Source organism: Patiria miniata, unplaced genomic scaffold (assembly GCF_015706575.1).
Source record: "Patiria miniata isolate m_02_andy unplaced genomic scaffold, ASM1570657v1 HiC_scaffold_17, whole genome shotgun sequence".
In the NCBI taxonomy this organism is placed as follows: Eukaryota; Metazoa; Echinodermata; class Asteroidea; order Valvatida; family Asterinidae; genus Patiria; species Patiria miniata.
Genome location: NW_024037055.1, coordinates 4,844,431 through 4,867,232, shown reverse-complemented (window position 1 = coordinate 4,867,232; position 22,802 = coordinate 4,844,431). Strand labels below are relative to the sequence as shown.

The following is a 22,802-nucleotide window of genomic DNA, read 5'->3' as shown; positions in this document are numbered from 1 at the left end:
CAGAATGATTCCTAACCATAGTCACCTCAAGAAACATTCATTACATTCATAAGTTAACTGGGCACACTCATTACTTCACCGTACCTGCCAATAGAATATAGATTTTCACGTGCTGTTGTACATGCAATGTATGCACACACATCAATTCTACCACACCGGTACATTTACCACTCTCGGCATCAGTGTGTGCACAAGTTGTCACAAATTCAGCAATGCATAATGCATGCACTTACATTGTGTATTGAGTTTATGATTAATGGAGTGAGAACGACACGTCACATGATTTCACACCTGCAACTTTGAAAGGCAAGGATGCATACAATGCATGAAGGGACAAGACAGGCACATGTACACGATGTACATGTACATGTACCACTCAGATGGTAGGGTTGCAGACCTGCAAATTAACTCCCATAGACCTCAGTGAGAATTATGCATACTTCCGAAAATTATTAAAAATACTCACAACTCTCCAAGGTGTTTGAGACACCCATCAAATTAAAGCTTATTTCATCAGCTTTCATATTCTGTTCAATTTTTGTTCAATAATCCCATGACTTTTGGGAGAAAATCATCCAAAGATGATCAGCCCGAAAAGTAGTCCTGTGGCCCATCGCCATTTTGAAAATGATGCCTGCGCTCCGTTGCCAAATAGAGCAATTTTATGGCCCAATTTCATCCACATTTCACAGAAACATGAGCTTGAACTACTGTGCACGGCTTCCAGCCATCTTTTTTACAAACCTTCAAGTTCATGGCCCACGGAATGCTGTAACAGCAAAGCAGTTGAGGGCATACAAATCGTGATTTGGCCATTCTGGGCCTATTTGCAGGTCTAGACACCGTTAACCCTAATGAATCCATCAAGATCCACACCCCTGTTTTGAAGGAATTTGGGTGGATTCAGGATACAATGTATACCTCCATATTGAAAATGTTGGGGGATTTGGATGGATTCAGGACAGTAAGCCTAGCGGTACTGCAGGATTTTGATGGATTCAGGATACCTCCATATTGAGCAGTTTGGGGACTTTGATGGATTCAGGATCTCAATAGTTTAACTCCTTGGCTATACGTTTGGCGTGTATGAGGTAAATACTTCACTGGTGGATTCTGATGGATTTACTGGTGGATTCTGATGGACTCAGGATATTTTTGCATGACAAAATTGGTGGATTTTGGCAGATTCAGGATACTTTCTAGTAAAAGTGCTCAAAGGGGTTAGGGTTAAAGAAGCTCCAACTATGCTCTGCAACAAATTCAATTGTTTTTCCTTCGGAAAAATTTTCAATTTTTATTTCTTTTTGCATCAGCAACCCTCTGAAACAAGGCTTAGTGTTGCCTTCACACACAAACAAATCTGTTGTGCGAGTCGAGTAGACTGGTTTCTGATCCTAATATTATTGAATCTAACAGGAGGTTGGGAACAAGTCTACCATGCAAGAACTGAACTCTTATCAGGCTGCAAGTTATACGAAATTTTAATTATTCCATATTTAAAGGTTGGTGAAGAAATCTATATGGGGTGAAATTTGCTAAAAAAACCCAAGAAAACATGTCTATTACAAGTTACCGGTACTTGTACATGTACGTTGTTAAACATAATGTTTATTGTGTGCTGCAACGCTGATTCATATACATTGTATGTATACATGTACATACAGTATGATGTACATGTGTACCGGTATGTGTAGTTAAGGAAGCACTGTGTGTATCAGTCACAAGTTGAAATTTTACTAATTAGAATTTAGACTGCTTTTTCAAGGTCGACCGTGTGGCGTAAAATTTCAATTACATGAGGTACATTGTACATGTGTGAAGTACGTACTGCTCAGATGGCAATATTCAAATGAATTCTTGTGTGATTCTTGACATGACGTCTGTCCATCTGTAAATGCTGCTTTCTGAATTGAAGGGGAGTTAAAACAAAATAAGTCTAGACACTTTTATCCAATGCGACTCGTGCACACTGTATTGCTGTAAATATTTTTAAAGTCTTCTATGTAGCAGTCAAAGAATTTATCGAAACGTTGTGCAACTGTTTGTCAATTTCCCCCCCCCCCCCTCACCCTTATTTTTCCCTCCCTTCTATCATGTCATCTAAATGTTCCGTTCTTGTTTTCTTCCGGGAATCCAATAATCAATAGGGGGGAGTAAATTTAATTACCGGAATAATCAGGTTTGGGCCCGACCTCCCCAATTCGCAAGGGGCCGGTTTAATGAAATGGGCCGTACATACGTGCATCGGGGGACCCCCATGTCAGTGCTGCAATTCAGATTGGGTTTAGTACATTACGTATACATGCAAATGGGACCTCTGTAGTGTAGGTTCGCAGTAATTACTGCTGCATAGTGTGCTACACAATGTATGTACTCATGACAATTAGTATAGTAGTCCCTAGGCTGTGCTTTGTACATTGTATGCCCCGTGTTGATGGGTTTGTGCGGTTTTAATCACAGCACAAGTTCGTTATTTATTTTGACAAATAGGCCTTGTTGATGGTAACGACAATACATGATGAAGATACATGTACATGTATAAATACAGGCTTGGAATGTTTTGAAGGCCAAACAATGTCAGTTTCGATTTCAATAACATTTACAAATGCATTTTCATCAAAAAGTAAAGTAAAAGCAGCATGAGAACAAAAAGTAGTTATATTAAGATGGAGGCATGATTTAAAAAAGCCAAAGCCTATAGGGGCGTGCCTATACTTCAATGCAAAACTGTAACAAATATTACAAAGAATTTAAAGAAAAAACAGACAAAGCAATAGACGAGTACAAATGAAACACAAACAATAACTAAGGACAGACTGACGAACATACAGACAACACTAAAATGAGACTAAACCAATACTACGAGGAAACAAGGAGCAAAACAGTTTGTTGGGACCGGGGGGGGGGGGGGGGGGGGGGAGGGCACAAGATGGTTCTTGAAACTGATTTTGAATCGGCCCACAGAGGACTGTGATTTTATAGACTCATGTCCATTCCACAAACCAGGCCCTAGATGTTTTAGGGCATGTGATGTGCAGGTGAATGGAACATACCGATTATTGCGTGATCTACATGATCACAGTACCAATCATTTCAATAGAATCTAAATTTGACAGTAGTCACTCTTGTCTTCATGTACATAATGAACACGATGTATACAATACACAGAATATTGTTACACTGTATCAATATATCTTGTTACAATGTATCAATGTATATTGTCACAATGTATCAATGTATCTTGTCTGTTTATATACATTGTATCAGTCCACACCTACATGTACATGCATGTGTATACATTGTATCAATAATTCTTTTGTCTTCTGTCTTCTTTCCATATATGTTTACTTCATCTGCCCTTCCTGCTGGTTGAGAGTGCTCTTTTGCTCTTTTCCAACAAGTTTCTTAGGTTGGCACTTAAACAAATGAAAGCGCATTGGTTACAAACCCAAGTATTCCAAAGAGAAATGTGCCCAGGGGAATAATGTACCTTCCACACACAATGCAAACAACAGCTCATCTCTGTAAGTGGTTTTATGATACTTGGTCAGTTTGCCATTGCTACTGCTAGGGTTGAACGTTAAAAAATATCCCGTAGTGAACTAATGATACATGTACTTGTACGTAAATAACCAATAAAATCGATCATAGAATTTTTATGAAATAATGAAAAATGCAACAATTTTTTTTTTCTCACAAGGTGAAAATTGCAGAAGGCAACATGGTCTTCTATGTCACTTTTAAGTTTTCACTTTAAAGCAATTTTCACCCGATGACCACCAAAGTGTTATAGAAATTCTTTTATGTAATTGTAAACACAAACCCTGCATGCAAAATACTCCAAATTTTTAAGCATAAATGTATGTATGTACAACATGCAAGTACATTTTTGTAGCTTGAATTAACCTTGGTCCATTAGTATGTGAGACACATACATTGTTTTGTACTGGTACGTGTAAGTAAAACTGCCGTCATCGACTGGAAACATTCAGTTTTACGCCCGGTTGCCAAATCGCCACATGTAAATGTCAGAGCAGTTGTAAACAGACGAGGGCAGTTTGGCAAATTGCCTTTGCATACAGATTGAAACCACCACCAAAAAACAACAACCAAAAAAATTCCCAGCTACATTATGCAAGCGATTTGTCTTACGCACCGTTGCGCTGTTGTCATTTTGTCTCTCTGTCGTTTTGTCTCTCTGTCATGTACCATCATACACCTGTATGAGTGAACTTGATAGAGAAAAAAAAAAAAAAAAAAAAATGCAGGGGAATATTGGAACCTGCCATGCATATTGGCCCATGGGTTCGGATGATAATGTTTATGGCTCTGAAGATGGCCCGAGTCCCGAACGCCTTCTTGACTGTTTTGTCGGCTGAGGCAGTTCCCTCCCCCCCCCCCATCCCTGCCCCCCTCCTCCATCCCATCTCCGTTTCAACCACCCCCCCCCCCCCCCCCCCCCCCCCCATGGCCATTTACCTTGCCTTACCCTTCTTATCAGTTCCGTGCAATCTGACATGTTCTGCAGGCATCTGTAATGTGAGCTGGTTCTTCAGATTCTGGGGTTCCATTTTTTCTTTAACAGACATTTTGATTGTCAAGTTTTGTTTTGTTTTTCTTGGAGTTCCTCCCTTGATCCAGGAAGATTTTGCGGGGAGGGGAGCTTTTTTTTTGCTTTTTAATAAACCGCAGCTGATCAGGGGTTTAATATGCAATGTCAACAGGAGGCCTATCGGTACATGTAGGTATCACAAGGCCTGCTCGCTTTGCTTGTCAAGCGCTCGTTAAAACCGGAGATCCGTGGAGGACGTGTAATCGTTAGATTTGAAAAGGTTAAGACATTACAATGGTGTAATTGCTTCCTCTATAGAAGGGCCCTGCAGACATGTGTTTTTGCATGTTTTTGCGCGCATTGCCCAAGCAAGCACACTCTGGTGGTTAAAGGCAACAGGTCACTGAGTGACAGATCTTCTAATCTTTCTTCTTGCAGGAAATAGGATTTACTGTGCTGTTTACATTGTTTTAACAATGTGATGGAAGTAGATATAAAAAGGAAAGAGGATTAAAGAGGTTGTGGAATGTTCAAAGACATTTCCGTCATTTTTCGGGTATACATGTATGTAGCCTAAGCAGTGGCGTCACCAGACTTTTCAGTCTGGGGGGGCACAGGGGGGGCACCAGCATTTGATGGGGGGGGGGGGAGGGCACTTAGGTGGATACGGATCGCCGTCCTGGGGGAGGGGTCTAAAGGGGAGGGGGTCCCCCCTACCCTTTGGAAAATTTTCGCATACGGAGGATGGGCTAGATGCAAAATGGTGCCACATTTGATGCTAAATTCGATCTGAAGATATCTCCAGAAATTGCTATTTTTGAGGTAATGATTTTAACAACGCGCAGAATTTTGCAGAGGATAGGGGGGCACCAGCATTTGATGGGGGGGCACTCGGGGGGGCACTAGGTTTTCCAGGGGGGCACGCGCCCCCCCTGGCCTCCCCTTGGCGACGCCACTGAGCCTAAGGTGTGATGAAATAAAAACGACTATTGTGTCTGTCATGAAAAGAGTACAAAAGGTACTTTTGAGAGCTGTTTTTCAGGTCCTGTTTCGACCCGAACGTGCAATTTGTGTAAAATTCGTCGTTGGGGGCAGCAAACAAAACATAGTAAATCGTGACGTAATAAACAGGACTCCCGATGCAGCGTAGTATAAACGAGTCCTGTTCAGCAAACAAAACATAGTAAATCGTGACGTAATAAACAGGACTCCCGATGCAGCGTAGTATAAACGAGTCCTGTTTATTACGTCACGATTTACTATGTTTTGTTTGCTGCCCCCAACGACGACTTTTACACAAATTGCACGTTCGGGTCGAAACAGGACCTGAAAAACAGCTCTCCAAAGTACCTTTTGTACTCATTTCATGACAGACACAATAGTCGTTTTTATTTCATCACACCTTAGGCTACATATACCCGAAAAATGACGGAAATGTCTTCGAGCATTCCACAACCTCTTTAACATACTTTTATACCGTTCACTTACATTTTCGTCACATGTATGTTTAAGCAGGAGGTCGTGGGTTTGAGTCCCATCTGAATATCTTCTCACAATCACCCTAAACAACATTTACATGTACATGTAGCATAAATTACATTTACAGTGCTTATATAAAAAATATGTCGGTGAAGGAAAACCCAATATTGAAGGGTCAAAAAAGTGACATTTGTTTTCCTGTCCCTGTAATACCTTGGTGCACACATTACAAATGATGGACTGTCTTTAACATGGACTGTCCTTTCCACATCTCGATTGCAATCTCGTTTTTTCTTGTACATGCTTAGAAAACATGAAGTCAGATGATGAAGACTAAATGTTACTCCTTAAAAGAAAGCTGAGTGCTCTCAGCAAAATCTTATAAATTTGTTGTGACGTTAATATCATCTTTTGCCTTTTTTTCTCCGGATGTTGGGGAACTGAGGTTGTCAAATGAAATATAGACGTTGTTCACAGAGATTTGGTTTGTCAGGATATGGGCAGCCCGTTCAATGCCTTTCTACAGATGACATCCCCCTATGGGTTGAAATTCGGAAAGGAAAAATGTCTGGACAGGTTTAATGGTGTTGTTCGGAGGCAAACAGGATGTTCGTTTCATTTAAAGGGCCCATGCAATGTACTTTTTTTTCAATTCTGTATTTTCCAGCAAAAGCTACCAACCGTGGATGACGCTGTTATAATCTACATTGTAGGTCATTCTCTGTTCCATCTGACATCTGTAAATGTATAATTCTGATGATCTCCTTAATCCTCCAAGGGTGATTATGAATAACAAACTACCTACCCAACTAATAAAAAAAACCATTGTTTGACGTCATTCTTGATGATATTGGGATGGCAAATTACAAAGTACCATGGTAACAGGGACAGGAAAAATGTCACACTTTGAACCCTAAATTTATAGAACGATGTTCCTTTCTGTTCGATTGACAATATGGTTTCCATTACAAAATGGCATTCTAGGTTTTAAGTTATCAGCAAAGTGAAAAATAAGTGATATTTACAGTGCTTTTCAAATGACTATTCAGGGTAGGTAATGTACAACATTTACCAATATTAAAACCGAAACTGCCAAATTATTATAAAATATCTGACTTGACTGTAGCCTCAAGCATCCTGTGAAATCATTGCACCTGGAATGCTATTGTTTTCAAGAAAAGTGGAATTGTTTATAAATCAGTTTCCAAAGATTGGTTGGGCAACATTTGACCAAATTTAGTTGGCCCACATTTTGTTTGCAATCTGTTACATCTGTGAATGGGCGCATGCTGGCTAGTCTGGTTCCCTGGCCTGACAATTCCCTGATGTTTATAATTGTTCCGTTTCATCGTTTCAACAAAATTTAAGATTTGTACACATCAAACCTGACTTTTCCCGGGTTGGAATAACAAAAAGTAGTTCCAGTCATTACAATTCTCTGTGTCATTCAAATGAGATTTTTAAATTTTGAAAAAGGAAAAGTGCATTGCACGCTCCTGTCTTTATCACTGATCAGTGGTCCTATTGAATGTCGCGTGTTATTTCACCACCGGCGCACGCTTAATGCGGGAGATTTCCCTACGGAGGAAGTCATAACTTCCACGCAGTAACTCTACGCTAGCCATGAAGGTGTAAAACCGTAGCCGCCCCTCTCTGGATATCTGCGGGGGCCGGGGCTGACATGGGGAGCGTGTGGATTACTGCCAAGCATTCCAGGAGATGCCATTTCATAAAAAAAGAAAAAAAAAACTGTCTACCATTTGCAGAAATCTTCCACACCCCCAAGCCACAATCCTCAACGGGGTCGGCAGCGCACTCTGCATACTCACACACTCGCACACACACCACGGCCCATTTACCGCTATCCACCAAAGGGGCAGAAAAACACAGCCCAGAAATTTGTTATTAAATGCCGGGATTGGTTTAATGAAATTTGCCGTTTCGTTTTTATTATGTTTTGTTGAGGGGGAAATAGGTTGGAGGCGGTAGCTATAGCAATATTTGATGTTCGTGCAGCGAGCCAGAGAGAGGAGGCTGGCAGTAGACCTGGCTGTGTTTATACTTCGTGACCCTTACTGTTGACCCTATATCACAGGCAGAAATCCAAGCTCAATATAATGTAACTAAGTTACTGCGGCAGGTTTTTTTCCCACCTGTCCTAGTTGCTACACATGTGTGTCTGTGTGAACAAGGCACTCGATCAGGACATGATGAATTTCAGAAGTGGAACAAAGTAGAAATGGGGAAAGGCACCCATGTGTACTTTTCATTTTGAATGATCGGTCTCCCATTCAGATAATTTACATGTATGAGAATTAACTCTAACCTTCCCAAATCCCCCAAAATTCTCTTTGCGGAAAATGGAGGATTTTTCAGGATTATAAGGCTATGGCGAAAATGTGTGGCTGATATTGCAGGATGCATTGTGTCAAGGTCTTTTAGGCCGGACCTTGTGTTGTTTATGCGTAGCGCCTGAATTTAGTCCTAGATTATACTTGAAATCCTCCGCACTGCTCCAGGATGTCACTGGCTCTGCCTCAATGTATTCACAGTGGTTGCCGGAGGATGTTTGCAGGATTAAGGCAGTGGTCACCCCTCCAAGGACCAAGAAATAACAGATGATTTTGCAGGATTGAGGCTGGCTGTACAATGTACATGTACATGTGTGCATTGTTACATGGAGGCAGTTGCAGGATTTTGCAGGATTGAGGTTGCATCCTAGCAAAAATGCCTAGGGAGTTAGGGTTAAATTCTCTTCTTTTTTTTTTCTTTTTTTTTCTTTTTTTGATTTGTTTGTTTTGGGGGTGTGCCATGTTGAATAATTTATTATCAATTTACAACATATTGAAAATATTACAGATTGATGACTATGATAATATTAAAATTGTTGACCACAACTTCCATTCAATCGATCACGCAGATGTTACAATCAGATAAATTCAGACACGGGAGTCTGTGACTAGACTAGTCAGTGTTTGGTACCAAGACATTCACATTAAAAGTGTGGATGGACTGGCGAAACTTACACACTCTATCCACTGATCTCTATATAAAGACTGGATAGCGGATAAAGAGCCGCACAATGAATGAATTTGACGCCATATTGGTGAGACCGGTGAGACCGGCTGGTGATCTACAATTTTGTACAAAGGACAAGTTGCCATCTTTATAGCCATCATGATCACTTTTGTAACCTCGCAGTTCACTTGAATTTTTATTTTGACCACCACCACTGACCACAGTTTACAATTTTTCTAGCGTCGTGGTTTACTTTTTTAAGCCGGAGTTCCTTTATCGGCGTTTTGGAAATAAAAATCAGTGTCCTTTTTAGAACATCATAATTCGTGTACGTGACCAAAATGCGCATCAACTCTTGATACAGCGCGCGCTGTATATACGCGTAGAATGTTCGTATTATACGCGGCCATATTCGTGAGACCGGGGGCGAATTGGTCAATATGCAAAGTCTACTGTGTGACTGGTGTATGGATATCCGCTATCCAGTCTTTATATAGAGATGAGTGACTCTATCCCGCGCTTATTAACAGACCTGTGAAATTTGGGCCTGGTCTCTCGCACAGTATAGCACAACCAACACAAGGCTTGGCTTGGCATGCAGTATAGTAGTACATGTACAACCAAAACACAAGGCGCACTTGGCATGCAGACCACACATCCCGATAGCCATGACGGCAATATTATTATTCACTCCAGCCACTACTTAGGCCACCGACCCACCTGAGTCATCTTTGCCCAATATCATCTTTTCTCTCTTCTCAATTCCCTTCCCATCTCCCCCCCCCCCATCCCAACAAACCCCTCCGGCGGCTGCTTTGAATAATCAATTGACCTACCTAGCCGAGTTCTAGGGTGCCTGGAGGTGGGCCGCTGCGAGATCGATCCTCAAACTGCGTTGATACTGTAGGGAGAGACGCTTCTTACAAACTGTAGCCATATCTTTTGAGGACTCAGAGGGTCGACTTGTCTTTGCAACACTATCCTAGATTTCCTGATGATGCCAACTCCAATAAAATTTAATGATTTAATGTTACGTTGACTCCCTTTACTTTTGTGTTTGCACAAAATGTTTAAACTGGGTTTAGATTTGTCTTGATTTGTTTCCTGGTTTCAGGATTCTTCCTTGTTTCAGGATTAACAAAAAAAATCCCCTTTGAAATTGTGTGTTTACCTATAAACAAGTTTACAAGAAATGGGTGTTTTATGGAATTCCTTGAGGCAAATAGGAAAAATTAACCCTACCCTAGGTCCCTCAGCATTGCAACCCTCAAACCCTCTGCAGATTATTTCGTGGATTTCCCCCCCCCCCTCATCTCACTCACCTAATTTTACCCCTGAAGTAACCTCCAGAATTGTCTTAAAATCCTACCACAGGATTGGAATTTAATGTCATTTGTTTTGTGTACAAGCAGCATTGAGCCCCATCTGAAGTACACAGTGGATGTACAGCTCTTTTTTAAATCCTTAGAAATCCTCCAAACCATCTGCTGGATTCTTGCAGCATTCTGGGTGGGTTAAGTGTAAAGAAAAACACTGCAAGAAAACAAATCCTCCCCCCATTTTGTGGGGATTTTGGCAGATAAGCCATGTGTACGAAGTCCATCAAAATCCACCAGCAACAATGGTGGATTTCAACAGATTTGGTCCTGATAAGCTTTATGTATGTGAAGCAGAATAAGTGATGGATTTTGACGGACATGGTCTTCTACATGTACTATTAGTAAAACTAAGTAGGGAGTTAGGTTTTAACACAAAACTTGTACATGTATTTAAAAAAAGGAAAAAAGTCCCATTTCAGTGATGTCAGAAAATATTACTAAACGGGAAAGTTTGGCAGTGTGGCATTTTACCATTACTACCCAAATGATGTATTGTAGAATCCATGTATAATGTACATGTACACATACATGTACCGGTACATGCAAACTAAAATTTGGAGCATGATTTTCTCACAAGCGCATCTCTGAGCTGAAAGCGTTGGGCTCACACCCACCCACACCCGATGAGAGAGTGGGAGAGACTGACGCAACCAGATTTGACGCCTCGATATTATACTTTTGGGTGTGCAAGGAGAAATGTGATAACCGCAAGCCTGCACTGCCTATGACGATTCAATACAAAGTCATGTAACTGTACTGGAGATACAAAATATAATTGATATTGGTTATCATTGTTGGCCCCCCATTCGTGCATGGGCTAATTCACCTGCTATGTCACATTGTTGACAGCACAGAGACCCTGTAAGGCGTTACATTCTCTGAGTGCATAAAAGCTGAACCAAAATAGAATCAAAACTGCGGAAATGATATGGACTAGTGTATATGGAACGCCCCTTTCCTTAAGAGATGAACCATTATGGATCGGAAAGTCTTTTGTTCCTCTTTACTTTTCAGATGATTTGCAGTTGGAATATAGTCTGAGTATCATCCGTTGTTCAAAGGAGCCCACAAGCTCCGCAGCAACTTCTGATATGATTGGTGCGTTCGTTTAGCTCACCTGGGTCGACACGGGTAAAGGCAGACGGGTCAGCCACGACAGCCGGGCTAAACAAATGCTCAACCGCGTGACGTAGCCACTGACAACGCCCGTTTCGGACTGGGTCTTAGTTTGAAATTTACTGCATTTTAGTCAATTACAAACCTCAACAAATTTGGGCTGAAATTATAGCCTCAAAAGTCGCAATGAACTCAATAAATGACTACCTTTAGACTTCAAATGAAGTCAACTTGTAAGTCCACTTGAGATTTCCGCTGTCTGGCCGCCATATTTGTCCGTTTCTAGGGAATGAACAACGCATGCGTGACGTACTTCCACCCGTGACTCTGCTCCATGAGCAGGTTCTGTGGTGGCTGACCCGGGTGAGCTCCGATAATGACGTCAGAGCTACAAAATGCAATCGAACGGCACGGGGCTGACCCGTGTCCACCCGGGCGAGCTAAACGAACGCACACCTTCGTGAGCACCCAAATTTTATGCAACCTAGCCCGCCAGCCAATTGGAGTCCACTTTAGAAACAATGGGTTGCCAAAGACCCGATAGAACGCGCCCACTGAATGGTCAGAATCCAGAGGTCAAGACGCAGTCTTGGTTTGGACTAATCGCCGAATCTGCGCGCACTAGTTTAAATATTAAAGGTATGCAAAATGTGTTACTCAACATTTTACTTTCAGAAGTTGAATGTGGCGCTGCCATATGTTTTTGAGCATTAGATAACGCTGTGTCCAAATTGACTTTTTGTGGATGTGGCTTTCGGTTTTTGCTATTGGCCATATAAACCTCTACACCAAAACTTCAACAAAGACCCAATGCCACAAATGAAACATGAACCAGGTATATCATTTTTAAGCTTATTAGGTGTAATTTTTTTGAGATATTGTAGTTTATTTCAAACAATGTTCAATGGTTCTGCTGAAAAAAATGAATACATGTACAATGTACACACACACACACACACAAATTTGTTTGAGTACGTCCGCGACTGTGGTGTCTCAAGCCGATTTCTACTACAGCAAAAAAGTTGAATGAATTTTTTTTAAAGCATTGTAATAAACTAACTGATACTTTTATCAGAATTAAAGTCCACTTCATGAATATAACTTTCATTATGCACACTTTTGAATTGCCCAAAATGTACGTCTGACACTGGAATTGCCGCGGTATGTAACAAAATATAAGGATGCAATGTTGCAAACGCCCACATTGAACTGTGTACACTTGTACGACTCAAATAGCACTTGCGCAAACAGTGCAGATTGCAACACACACACAACCGTGTCAAAATCATATGCACAGCCAGTGTGACTGCTGGCCACTGACTTTGACCCGAAGTAGTCTCCATTATGTGCAAATTGGATGGAAATTTAGATATCACTCAGTCGCTTTTATGAGATCACTTCCTACCCGGGACTATAATCGCAAAATTGCATTTAGATTTTTTTTTGATGAAAGATATTTCTTTCATTCATCTTTTTTTATTATTATTATTACGAAGAGAGGGATTTTTCTGTAATGGCTAAAATTCTTTCGGGGCTAGCCTCGGTGACTGTCTCTGAGATTTTTTAATCCGTACGGAAATGTCATGTTGCTGCGCTGCCCGTAAAGTTTTCCCTAATGCGATTTGCACGCCTAGTTAACAGGATCACACGGGGACTAAATGGTCGGGGTACTGTAAGGTCGGAGCCAAGATTGACTAAAGCTGCTTGTAATCTGCTCCAATGAATATTCAATGGTTTCAACCATGCGTGTATATAGTACTGGTTCTTAGCCCATTTTTTTTTCTTCCAAGAGAAAGATTTTTTTTTTTCAGTGGGGATGCTTATAATTCCCCTCATTTCAGTTTGAAATGTATTCATCATTGTATTCAGTTCTTTGATACTTTTTCCACACAATTTTATTTAGCAATAATTCTGGGCTTGAAAAAAAAAAATGGATTGGAGTCGGGTTTGAACCAGCGACCTCTGGTAAGGTATTCAGGCGGTCACAGGTTCAGATCTCGTCCCATTCAATTTGTTATTTTTGGTTCAAACTTATAATTTTAAATTGTAGTAAAACACACTACACCAATGTTCGCTGGATCTACAAATTCGTAGGATGGTCCGTGTCCTAAGTATATAGGGCTGTGTGTTTTCCAAATAATTAAGTATTCAATTATTTTAATTTGGACTAGATCGAATATTCATACATTCAAATTGCGCTGATCAAGTCTAACATGCGCCAGCCTCAACTTGCCGCAAATCAGGATCAGCGTGCGCATATCGATAAAGAGCTTATTAACCCTCCTTTGGTAACATGCATTGTCTTGGTTATTACTTGGGTCAATATTGGTCAAGACCCCCATTGGTTTGCACACAATATGCCAGGAGGTGAGATACAAACATTTTGACCATTGGTGACCTCTTAAATAGTAGGAGGGTTAAAATAAATGAAAAGAACAGGTCGCTGAACGGCTGATATTTGACCGACTTTAGAAAAGAAATTTGAGCTAATTTATATTCATCATGGAAGCTCTAAAATTGTGCGCAAAAGTGGATTTCAACAAAAGTGTGGCATTTGAAAAAATAAAAAATAAAAACCTTGCAACTTACGAGGTTAAAATACACACATCCTTGATTTCATCATCTCCTCGAGACCGCCTTCATTTTTCGAATATTTGAATGAAAAAAAAAACAATTTTGCTACATGTACAAATGTATGCAGACATTCATTTGCTGATCGAATATTCATGATGATGGAATATTCATAATCGAATATTCAGCCCTACACATACAGGGTAGCTCTTACGAGAGCTGCATTATGGGGTACTCACACAATGGTTCCCCACATTGTCGGCCTCTGTAAACAGTACCCCAAGTAAATTCTAAAGTACATGTAGAGGGATGAAGGGCCAGAACAATGCAAGTACCCCATAAACCCCATCCAGAAGGTTGTGTGTCCTAACTGGGTATAATCACACTCAATCTGAAACTTGTGAAAGTGATACCAATACTTCAGAATTGTTTCAAATAGAAAGCTAACAAATTTATGTCTATGTAATATTACATGTATGCTCATTTATTTTAAGTTAAAGGGAAAATACAACATTTGCAAACATCAAAAAATAAAACTACCATTTTATCATTTTGAAATACCTTGCTGGACTGTTAGTGAATGACAGTGTAAAGCATCCTGTAAAATCATGGCACCTGGTATACTGTCATTTTCAAGAAAAGTGGTATTTTTGTATCAATTTCCAATGCTGGTTGGCCGACCAGCGTTGGAAAAAACTGGCTTTTTTTCAAATACTGGCTCCAATTGACCATCGCACTTGTTTGCAATCGATTACACACCTATGAACGGGTACAAGCCAGCTAGACTGGTGCCCTGACCTTACAATTCCCCAATATATGTAAACTGCTCTGTTTCTTCTTAAATGGAGTCAGGGAACCAGACTATAGGAAAATGATTGTTTTTCTTGGTTTTTATAGCATTTTCGAACCCAAAACCTCAAAAAAGTCAGTGTAACTATATTTGCTATATATTTCCAACCCCCCAATTCCATCCATTTCTGAAAATTACAGCAAAAGCAAATGATGTATATTCCCTTTAACCTCTGACTACACAGTGCCAGTACGTGTACACCAGGCATACAAATTTGTGCCTGTTTACACCAGGACTACCGTACTGATGAGTGACACAAACGTACACGATGTAAGCCGCGTCTGAATTACATGGCTACGACTTACAATCCCACACATACCTATGGAAGCAACGAAGCCACTTCCCATAGACACGTGTGTTATTCAGCCGTAGCCATATAATCCGGACGTGGCGATAGACAGTCTACACCAATCCCCCTGCCACCCTACACCTGCTTGCGTGGATATTTAAGGGGAGCTCTATAGAATGATTTACCATCCATCTAGTTATAATTAGATCCCTGTCAGATTTGGGGAAAGTACAGTCAGATTCTGTTGAACTTTATCTGGATAGTCATTACTCATGGCGCAATGTATTAGTACAGATAGTCTTTTTTGCACTCAGTGCATGCATGGTGTGCAGACACATAATTGATGGTGAGCAAATTAATATAGTACTGAATTTTTAATTTTTAATTTTTTTTTATATCTGGTCATTAATTTTTATGATCGTGACGGCCTCTCTATAAAATCCTCACACGCACACGAAATATATACAAACTGTATGCTTCTGTCAATAACAGTACGTGTACATGAATAAGGAAATTTTTGTTTTGTACGGTGCCAAACTTTCAACCTGTCATTTTTTTATAAGCGCTATAATGTAGTGGTATGTGTGCACCATCACAACGATAATGTGTGAACCAAAACTAGAATTTGATGAGACTGAATTTATGGGGAAAAAAATTAAAAACTTAAAAATTCCAGCAAGTGAATTTATCTGATTTTTACTTTTAACGCTCCTATGCAATTAACATACTTTCTGTGCCAAGTTGTCCTTTCAGCCCAAATCAACCAAGTCACTGTTTTTACCAGTTAAGAGCTCCCAGCCTAAACATAAAGCAGGATTGACTGGCTGTGACTGTTTATGTAACTTGATACAGGGCTATAGATGTTTTGACTGCAGGTGATTGATAAGCCAGCTGTGCCAACCACTTGCCTGCTTTTGTCTGTTGACTGAATTTGACCAGTCACAGTGCTTGCTGGAAATATGATCTGACTGTTGGTGAAGGCATGGCAGAGGAGAGGATTGATTTTGATTGATATTGATTCTCGGGGAAATATCAGGGAAAAATCAGAATTTTGCATTTCTATAAATTGCTGGCAACCCTGTCATAGGAATAAATACAGGTATAGTTAGGGATACATAGAACACTCTAGCATGCGAAATGTCAAGTCGCTGTTAGTTACTCATTTTTAATTTTCTTTAATTATTATTTTGTGCCTTAGATCTGAAGAGAGAGGCCAGTATATGCCACATGCTGAAGCACCCCCACATCGTGGAGTTGCTGGAAACCTACAGCTCAGATGGGCTGCTCTACATGGTCTTTGAATAGTGAGTGTAGAAAATAGGGCGACGTTTCCTTTTTGAAAAAAACATGATGCAAACAGAAAAAAAAAATCATTCTGACAGCTTTGTTGGCTGAGTACATACAAAAAAAATGATTGAGTTGTTAAATGGCCTTGATTGAAAAAGTCTGTCTGATAATGATGTTCATCTGCCATGGAAATTTGAGTTTAAAAAAAATTGATTGATAACAGAAAAAAGTTCTGTCAAATTTCAACAAAATGTAGCTGTGCCTTTGGAAATGAAATTGGAAAAAAAATGTTGACTTGAATCTCATTACATGTACTTGAACCTTGCAAAAAAGGAAATGTCCCTTTTTTGGCAGTTGTTCAGGAAACAATCAATAAGCCCCTGTACTAATGACCTCACAGTTTGTTTACACATACACTTTCCTACAATGTATGAAGCCAGTGGGGGTCCACGGCCCACTGAGCAACATAGGATAGCACACGTGTACGTAAACAAAGTGCGATGTCATTAGTACACAGGCTTATTCAGATTTCACAGAGAGGGAGGATTCCCCTGAAGTCATGTGATCTGAATCACTTGATCATGTGATGCGAGTTCCGATCATGTGATGCGAGTTCCGATCATGTGATGGGAGTCACATGATCACTTTGAGCATTTACTTGGTACTCATCATGTGTAAATGGTTTCTTTGCCTCTTTGCAGTATGGAAGGCGCCGATCTATGCTTTGAGATTGTGAAACGTGCCAACTCGGGATTCATCTACAGTGAGGCCGTGGCCAGGTCAGTATGAACCTCTGCCGGCACCAGACTGCATTAGATATCCAAGCTTGACTTCATCTAGGGCTGTGCTAAATATCCAAGTTTTTGGTCATCGACAAAATCTCTGAATATCATTTTTTTTTTAAATGTTTTCATTGACGTTTGCTGAAGCTAAAGATAGACCTTTATTGAGCAGTAATCCCCCTTCCCTTCCCACCCCCCCCCCACCCCTCTCCAAGTCGGAGGCCTGAATGCTCTTTGCAAGCTGTAGAGAGAACCACGGTTTGGGAAAATGTATGTATCTGCACAGCCTGTCCCGTGTCACATTCCACAATAACATTTATGGCCATTCTCCATCGGGCCTCAAGCTCACGGTTGCCCAAAAATGGTCCTATCTGGAAATACAGCGAGAAGGATCAGCATTATGAACGTCTGAACTTGGGCTCGAGTTCTAGAAAGAAAAAGTTGGGGATGGGCGGCAAATGGTGTTTTTTTTTTTACGTTTTTTTTTATTCTTTATAAAATATAGCCATTTTGTGAGAAAGCTTGATTTTCAAAATTTCAAAAATCTTTTTAATAAAATGAGTGTTTTTTCAAAGGCATGATAAATTATGAAAAAACTAAATTCGGAATGATACAGAAGTTATTCCTAAATTCTTTAACTTTGATAAAAATTGGTTGTTATTACTCCAAGTTGTCTGATTGTTGCCTTGATATTACAACTGTGTAATGACTGAACTGTTTTGCCATAGAACACTGTTCTCTTAAATTTTCATTTTTCATTGGAGAATTTTGTCTTCACCAGAATTTGACTTGTTAATCAAAAGTGCCAGTGAACATTGCACACTGCACATCTCTTAACAGTACATTGAAAAACATGCAAACAAACAAAAGAAGAAAATCCCTCTTTGCATGAAGGCTCAAGGTCACTGCTATATGAAATATTGATGTATCCTGTTTGAGAACCGATTGACATTTAACTTGGGCCGGTTTACTTGAGTCCCACAGTTTGTTTATTATCGTTACTTACATTTCTTGCAGCCACTACTTGCGTCAGATCCTGGAAGCTCTACGTTACTGCCACGACAATGACATCATTCACAGAGACATCAAGGTATAGTGCCATCTTTAACATCCGCACTTTATATCTTGAGAGTTTTCTTGTGCACTGACTTAAAAAAAAAAAATTGAACAAAGAAATTGACTGGAGCAGGGTTTGAACCTGCGACCTCCAGATTATCATTCCAGTGCTCTACCAACTGAGCTATCCAGCCCTATGCTGGCGGTTCGCCATTTTGTCAATGTCTTTGTTCAAGCGGCGCTAGACAGAAATCATAAACCCGTATATGCCATGTGGCCAGGGATCGCGCTTAAAGTCACAATGCCAGCAACATTAGCAATGCTGCAAATCTGGGAAATAACAAATGGAGATCACTCAGAGAAGATACGGCTTTTTATTACAACTGTTTAAATAAACCCCACACCGACAAAGGCAAACTGACGAGGTGTTTTACAGATTTTTTGTTGGATTCACAAAACAGTGCTCTGCCAAGCGCTTTCCTTAACCCTAACCTTCCCAAATCCTCCAAAATCCACTTTGCAAAATGGAGGATTTTGCAGGATTGAGGCTACATGGCAAAAGTGTGTTGCTGATTTTGGAGGATGCACTGTGTCAGGGTCTTGGGCCGGACCTTGTGTTGTTTATGCTCAGCCACGCACAAATTTAGGCCTAGATTATACTTAAAATCCTCCGCACTGCTCCAGGATGTCACTGGCTCTGCCTCAACCTACTGACAGTGATTGCCTGAGGATTTTACAGGATTGAGGCAGTGGTCAACCCTCCAAGGACCACATTCAAAAAGTAACAAAGGATTTTGCAGGATTGAGGCTGTAGCTATTTTTACATGGAGGCAGTTGGAGGATTTTGCAGGATTGAGGTTACATCCTAGCAAAAATGCCGAGGGAGTTAGGGTTAAAGAGGCTATTTTTATATTAACTTCAAGCCATTACCTCACAATGACTGCTTGTTCTGTTTGTTGTTCAGCCCCATTGTGTGTTGCTGGCTACCAAGGAGAATTCGGCCCCGGTCAAGCTGGGAGGATTCGGCATCGCCATCCAGCTGCCTGAATCGCACCTCATTGCCGGAGGTAGGATCATAAGGACATAAGTCTACATCTGTGTCCGTCACAGATTGTCACAGATGTTGTAGTCAAGTTCATCACAAGTCCTCAAAAGCACATATCGCAAGCCGAACACAAGTCGCCCAGTAAGAAGTCAAACATGCATGATTTACTGCGCTACCAAAGTGGCCGAAATGCTAAACCAATGCAAAACAATGAAACCAGTTTTGGTTATGACTGCTGAACGGTGCCCTAAACAAATCCTCAGATGCCATTACCGAAGTCCTACCGTGCTTGTATGCATGACTGATGTCACACATGTTCTTCAGATTGAAGCACACACACAATTGTATTGTATTTGCCTGCAATCAGGGACCCCTATTGTCCCTCTCTTGTTTGTACTTTAACTTTTTAGGAAGACCTCCCATATGTTTTGTACACAATCACCAATTGGGGTCCTCTTGGGAATTGGGGACCCTATTATCCCCTATTGTTCAACGTCCCCTAATGAATGCAGAAACAAACTCACTCTTACAGTAAAGGTCTCGTTCAAATGGCGTCATTTCCTACAGACCATCCACGTGCATCTGCATTTTGAGCATCAACTTGCATAACTCGCATCGGCTGCGTCATATTTCGCACACATTTCGAGCAACAAGCGCGCGTGTTTGGAACATTTTCAACACTGGGCAATGCGTGCTTGATTGCGTAAAATACGCAGTTGCAGTTCTCCTACAGAGATGGCCGTCATTGAGCGAGCCCTATTAGCTAAAGAAGAGTTGAGTATGTGCATATGACCTACAGGCAATCATGGTACCTACCACGTAATGGCATTTTAAATAAAATTTAGGAGTTCTACACATCTCTCAATGATTCTTGAATTTGAAATAATTGGTTGATTATTGCTCACCGTTGCAGGTCGCATCGGCACGCCCCACTTCATGGCCCCCGAGGTGGTCAAGCGGGAACCCTACGGCAAACCCATCGACATCTGGGGCTGCGGGGTCATGACCTTCATCCTCCTCAGCGGTTCCCTGCCGTTCTTTGGGACCAAGGAGCACCTGTTTGACATGATTGTCAAGGGCAGATACTACGTAAGTTAAAAATAAGCCAGTCGCTCTTCGAAATCACTTCATTAAGGGCAAGCTTCAATAAAAGTTAGTGGACTATCAGCTAAATTACTCTGTACTCTGGCATTGTCAAAGACAAGCTAGTCTGCTTACTCTCCGACCCAAGCAGCAAGCTTGCCATTGATTTCTCACACGCTTATGGGCAGCATTGAGTATACAGTGCTCTTAAACTTACACTAATGATGAACAGAACACAAATAGCCCGCCATCAATTTAAGCAAATTACCAGCAGTCTCTCCAAGCATGCCTAGGCATGACTAACCCTCCCCAATGCTGACTTGAAAAAATTGAACATTACCCCATGCAAACAAATCTGATACAGTGCAACGCATGCTACACATCACATACAGAGAATCATTCTTTATTTTCCCCAACGCCTTACACAAGTTTCTACACTTTATTTTGTCAAAAGCCATCATTTTGAATTTCCCTCCATCGTGATTAAAAAAAAAAAAAAAAAAAAACCTTGACAAACCACTGCGAGTATGCTAGATTTTAGTTCTGATTTTAGTTTCTACACTTTATTTTGTCAAAAGCCATCATTTTGAATTTCCCTCCATGGTGATTACAAAAAAAGCCCTTGACAAACCACTGCGAGTATACTAGATTTTAGTCCTTTGGTCTGGTCAGTAGAACTTGTGCATGTGCTCGAATGGAAAGATAGTTTGCGGGAATTAGTGTTTAACAACGACATGGCCGATAATCGTAAGAGACAGCTAAAGATGTGCCTAGAGCTGTCCAATTGCATGCCAAAGGCAAAAAAAAAAAGTCTCCGGTTTCTGGTATGGAGCTTCCCCAAAAAGTGGTGCGGCGACGCAGTTTTTTTTTTTTTTTTTACCTGATTTTTTTGCTTCAAATGTCGGCTGATGACTGCAAATGGTGCCCGACTAAACTTAGTGCAAATATAAGGGAGTCCAGAGAGGCCACATAAAGCTTATTCTCGACCATAACCCAATCTAAAAACACGTTAAAATTGTGCAGCAGCAGGATTCCAGTCAAACCATTGAGTTTGGCGGTTTTGAGACATCATCTTTCATTGAAAAAAAACTTTTTCATTTTGCCGACGCGCATGGCTACGGCGACGCGTGCGCATACCAGAAACCGGAGACTTTTTTTTTGGCCAAAGCTCTCTGTTGGAAAACCCAAGAAATCAGACAGACACTGAACAATCCAGTCCACCTTTCTGGCCTTGGTGGGTTTCAAACCGAAGTAACACAGTGGAATTCAAGGAAAGCAGCACTGCCAACCAATCTAACCCGTACAATTCATTTTTTGAAACCATCAGATGAAGCCCAGACAGTGGGACCACATCTCGGAACCGGCCAAGGATCTGATCCGACGGATGCTGCGCGTGGACCCCAAGGATCGCATCACGGTGGAGCAGGCCCTTAGCCATCCATGGCTCATAGTAAGTATAGACCTTTATCATGCTGCCACCATTTCAGTCATGTTCCCTGTATCCAATAACAGTACTGAATGATAATTTGTGTGCGCAAAAAGGAACCAGACTATTTTTCCTTCCAGCCCCGCAAAAAAAAATGGCCGCAACATGATAATGGTTTATGGTTTTTGGTCCTGAAACTCTAGTTGGTGTTTGCTCCCCTCAAAATAAACATAAAGCCAGACTTGTTAAGAATTGAGACATTTTTATTTCTGGATTCCGCAGAACAAGAGCTTTCTAATGATACATGTCGTAGGTCGCACCACGAAGTGAAGTATCGTGTGCACAAAGTCCACAGACAATACGTTACTTCGTGGTACATCCGACGATGTATGACATTCAGTAATGGAAATATAGACCGCCAACTAAATGAAAGTTGTAGTAGTTATTTTTGAGAAAAATTCCATTTAAATACCCTACTGTTGTATTCAAGTGAATAAACAGTCAACTAATGAAACGGGATGAAACTAGGTTTTAAAGATGTTTGATAGAACCAAAATAAAAAGGGAAAGGTAGAACAGGACTTACTGAGGTTCACCTGAAAACCAGAAATCGCTCGCCTGTGAAATTTTGGCTTTTGCCCCACGGTACTGCAAAATGACAACTTCCAACTTGTTATGCTCGTTTTGTGGTGACAGGTCACAAACGAAGGCAGTCCCTAGTCGGGCCTGGTCTAGCCTCCGCGGTGGTAGAGGGGCATGCACTATCAACAGCATGAATCAAATCTTGGAAATTTGGCACTAAAAACCAAGACATTTTGAGCAGACCTCACGCGCTGAGATTCTGAATTCAAGCCTGACCGCGCTTGCTTG

General features: G+C 40.9%; 1 protein-coding gene and 1 non-coding gene across 3 annotated transcripts in view; one reads left to right on the top strand and one right to left on the bottom strand.

Annotated features, from left to right (window-relative positions):
• Window positions 1-22,802, top strand: part of LOC119723573 (peripheral plasma membrane protein CASK-like) — a 111,645-nt gene that overhangs the window by 21,951 nt on the left and 66,892 nt on the right. For both annotated transcript variants that reach the window (XM_038194294.1, XM_038194293.1), the window contains exons 4-9: window positions 16,453-16,558; window positions 17,243-17,320; window positions 18,341-18,413; window positions 19,344-19,446; window positions 20,338-20,513; window positions 21,835-21,957. In XM_038194294.1, coding sequence (XP_038050222.1) covers window positions 16,453-16,558; window positions 17,243-17,320; window positions 18,341-18,413; window positions 19,344-19,446; window positions 20,338-20,513; window positions 21,835-21,957 — 659 coding nt within the window. The remainder of the gene's footprint in view (window positions 1-16,452; window positions 16,559-17,242; window positions 17,321-18,340; window positions 18,414-19,343; window positions 19,447-20,337; window positions 20,514-21,834; window positions 21,958-22,802) is intronic.
• Trnai-gau lies at window positions 18,501-18,573 on the bottom strand. Its single transcript has one exon. It is a non-coding gene; the product is annotated as a tRNA-Ile (tRNA).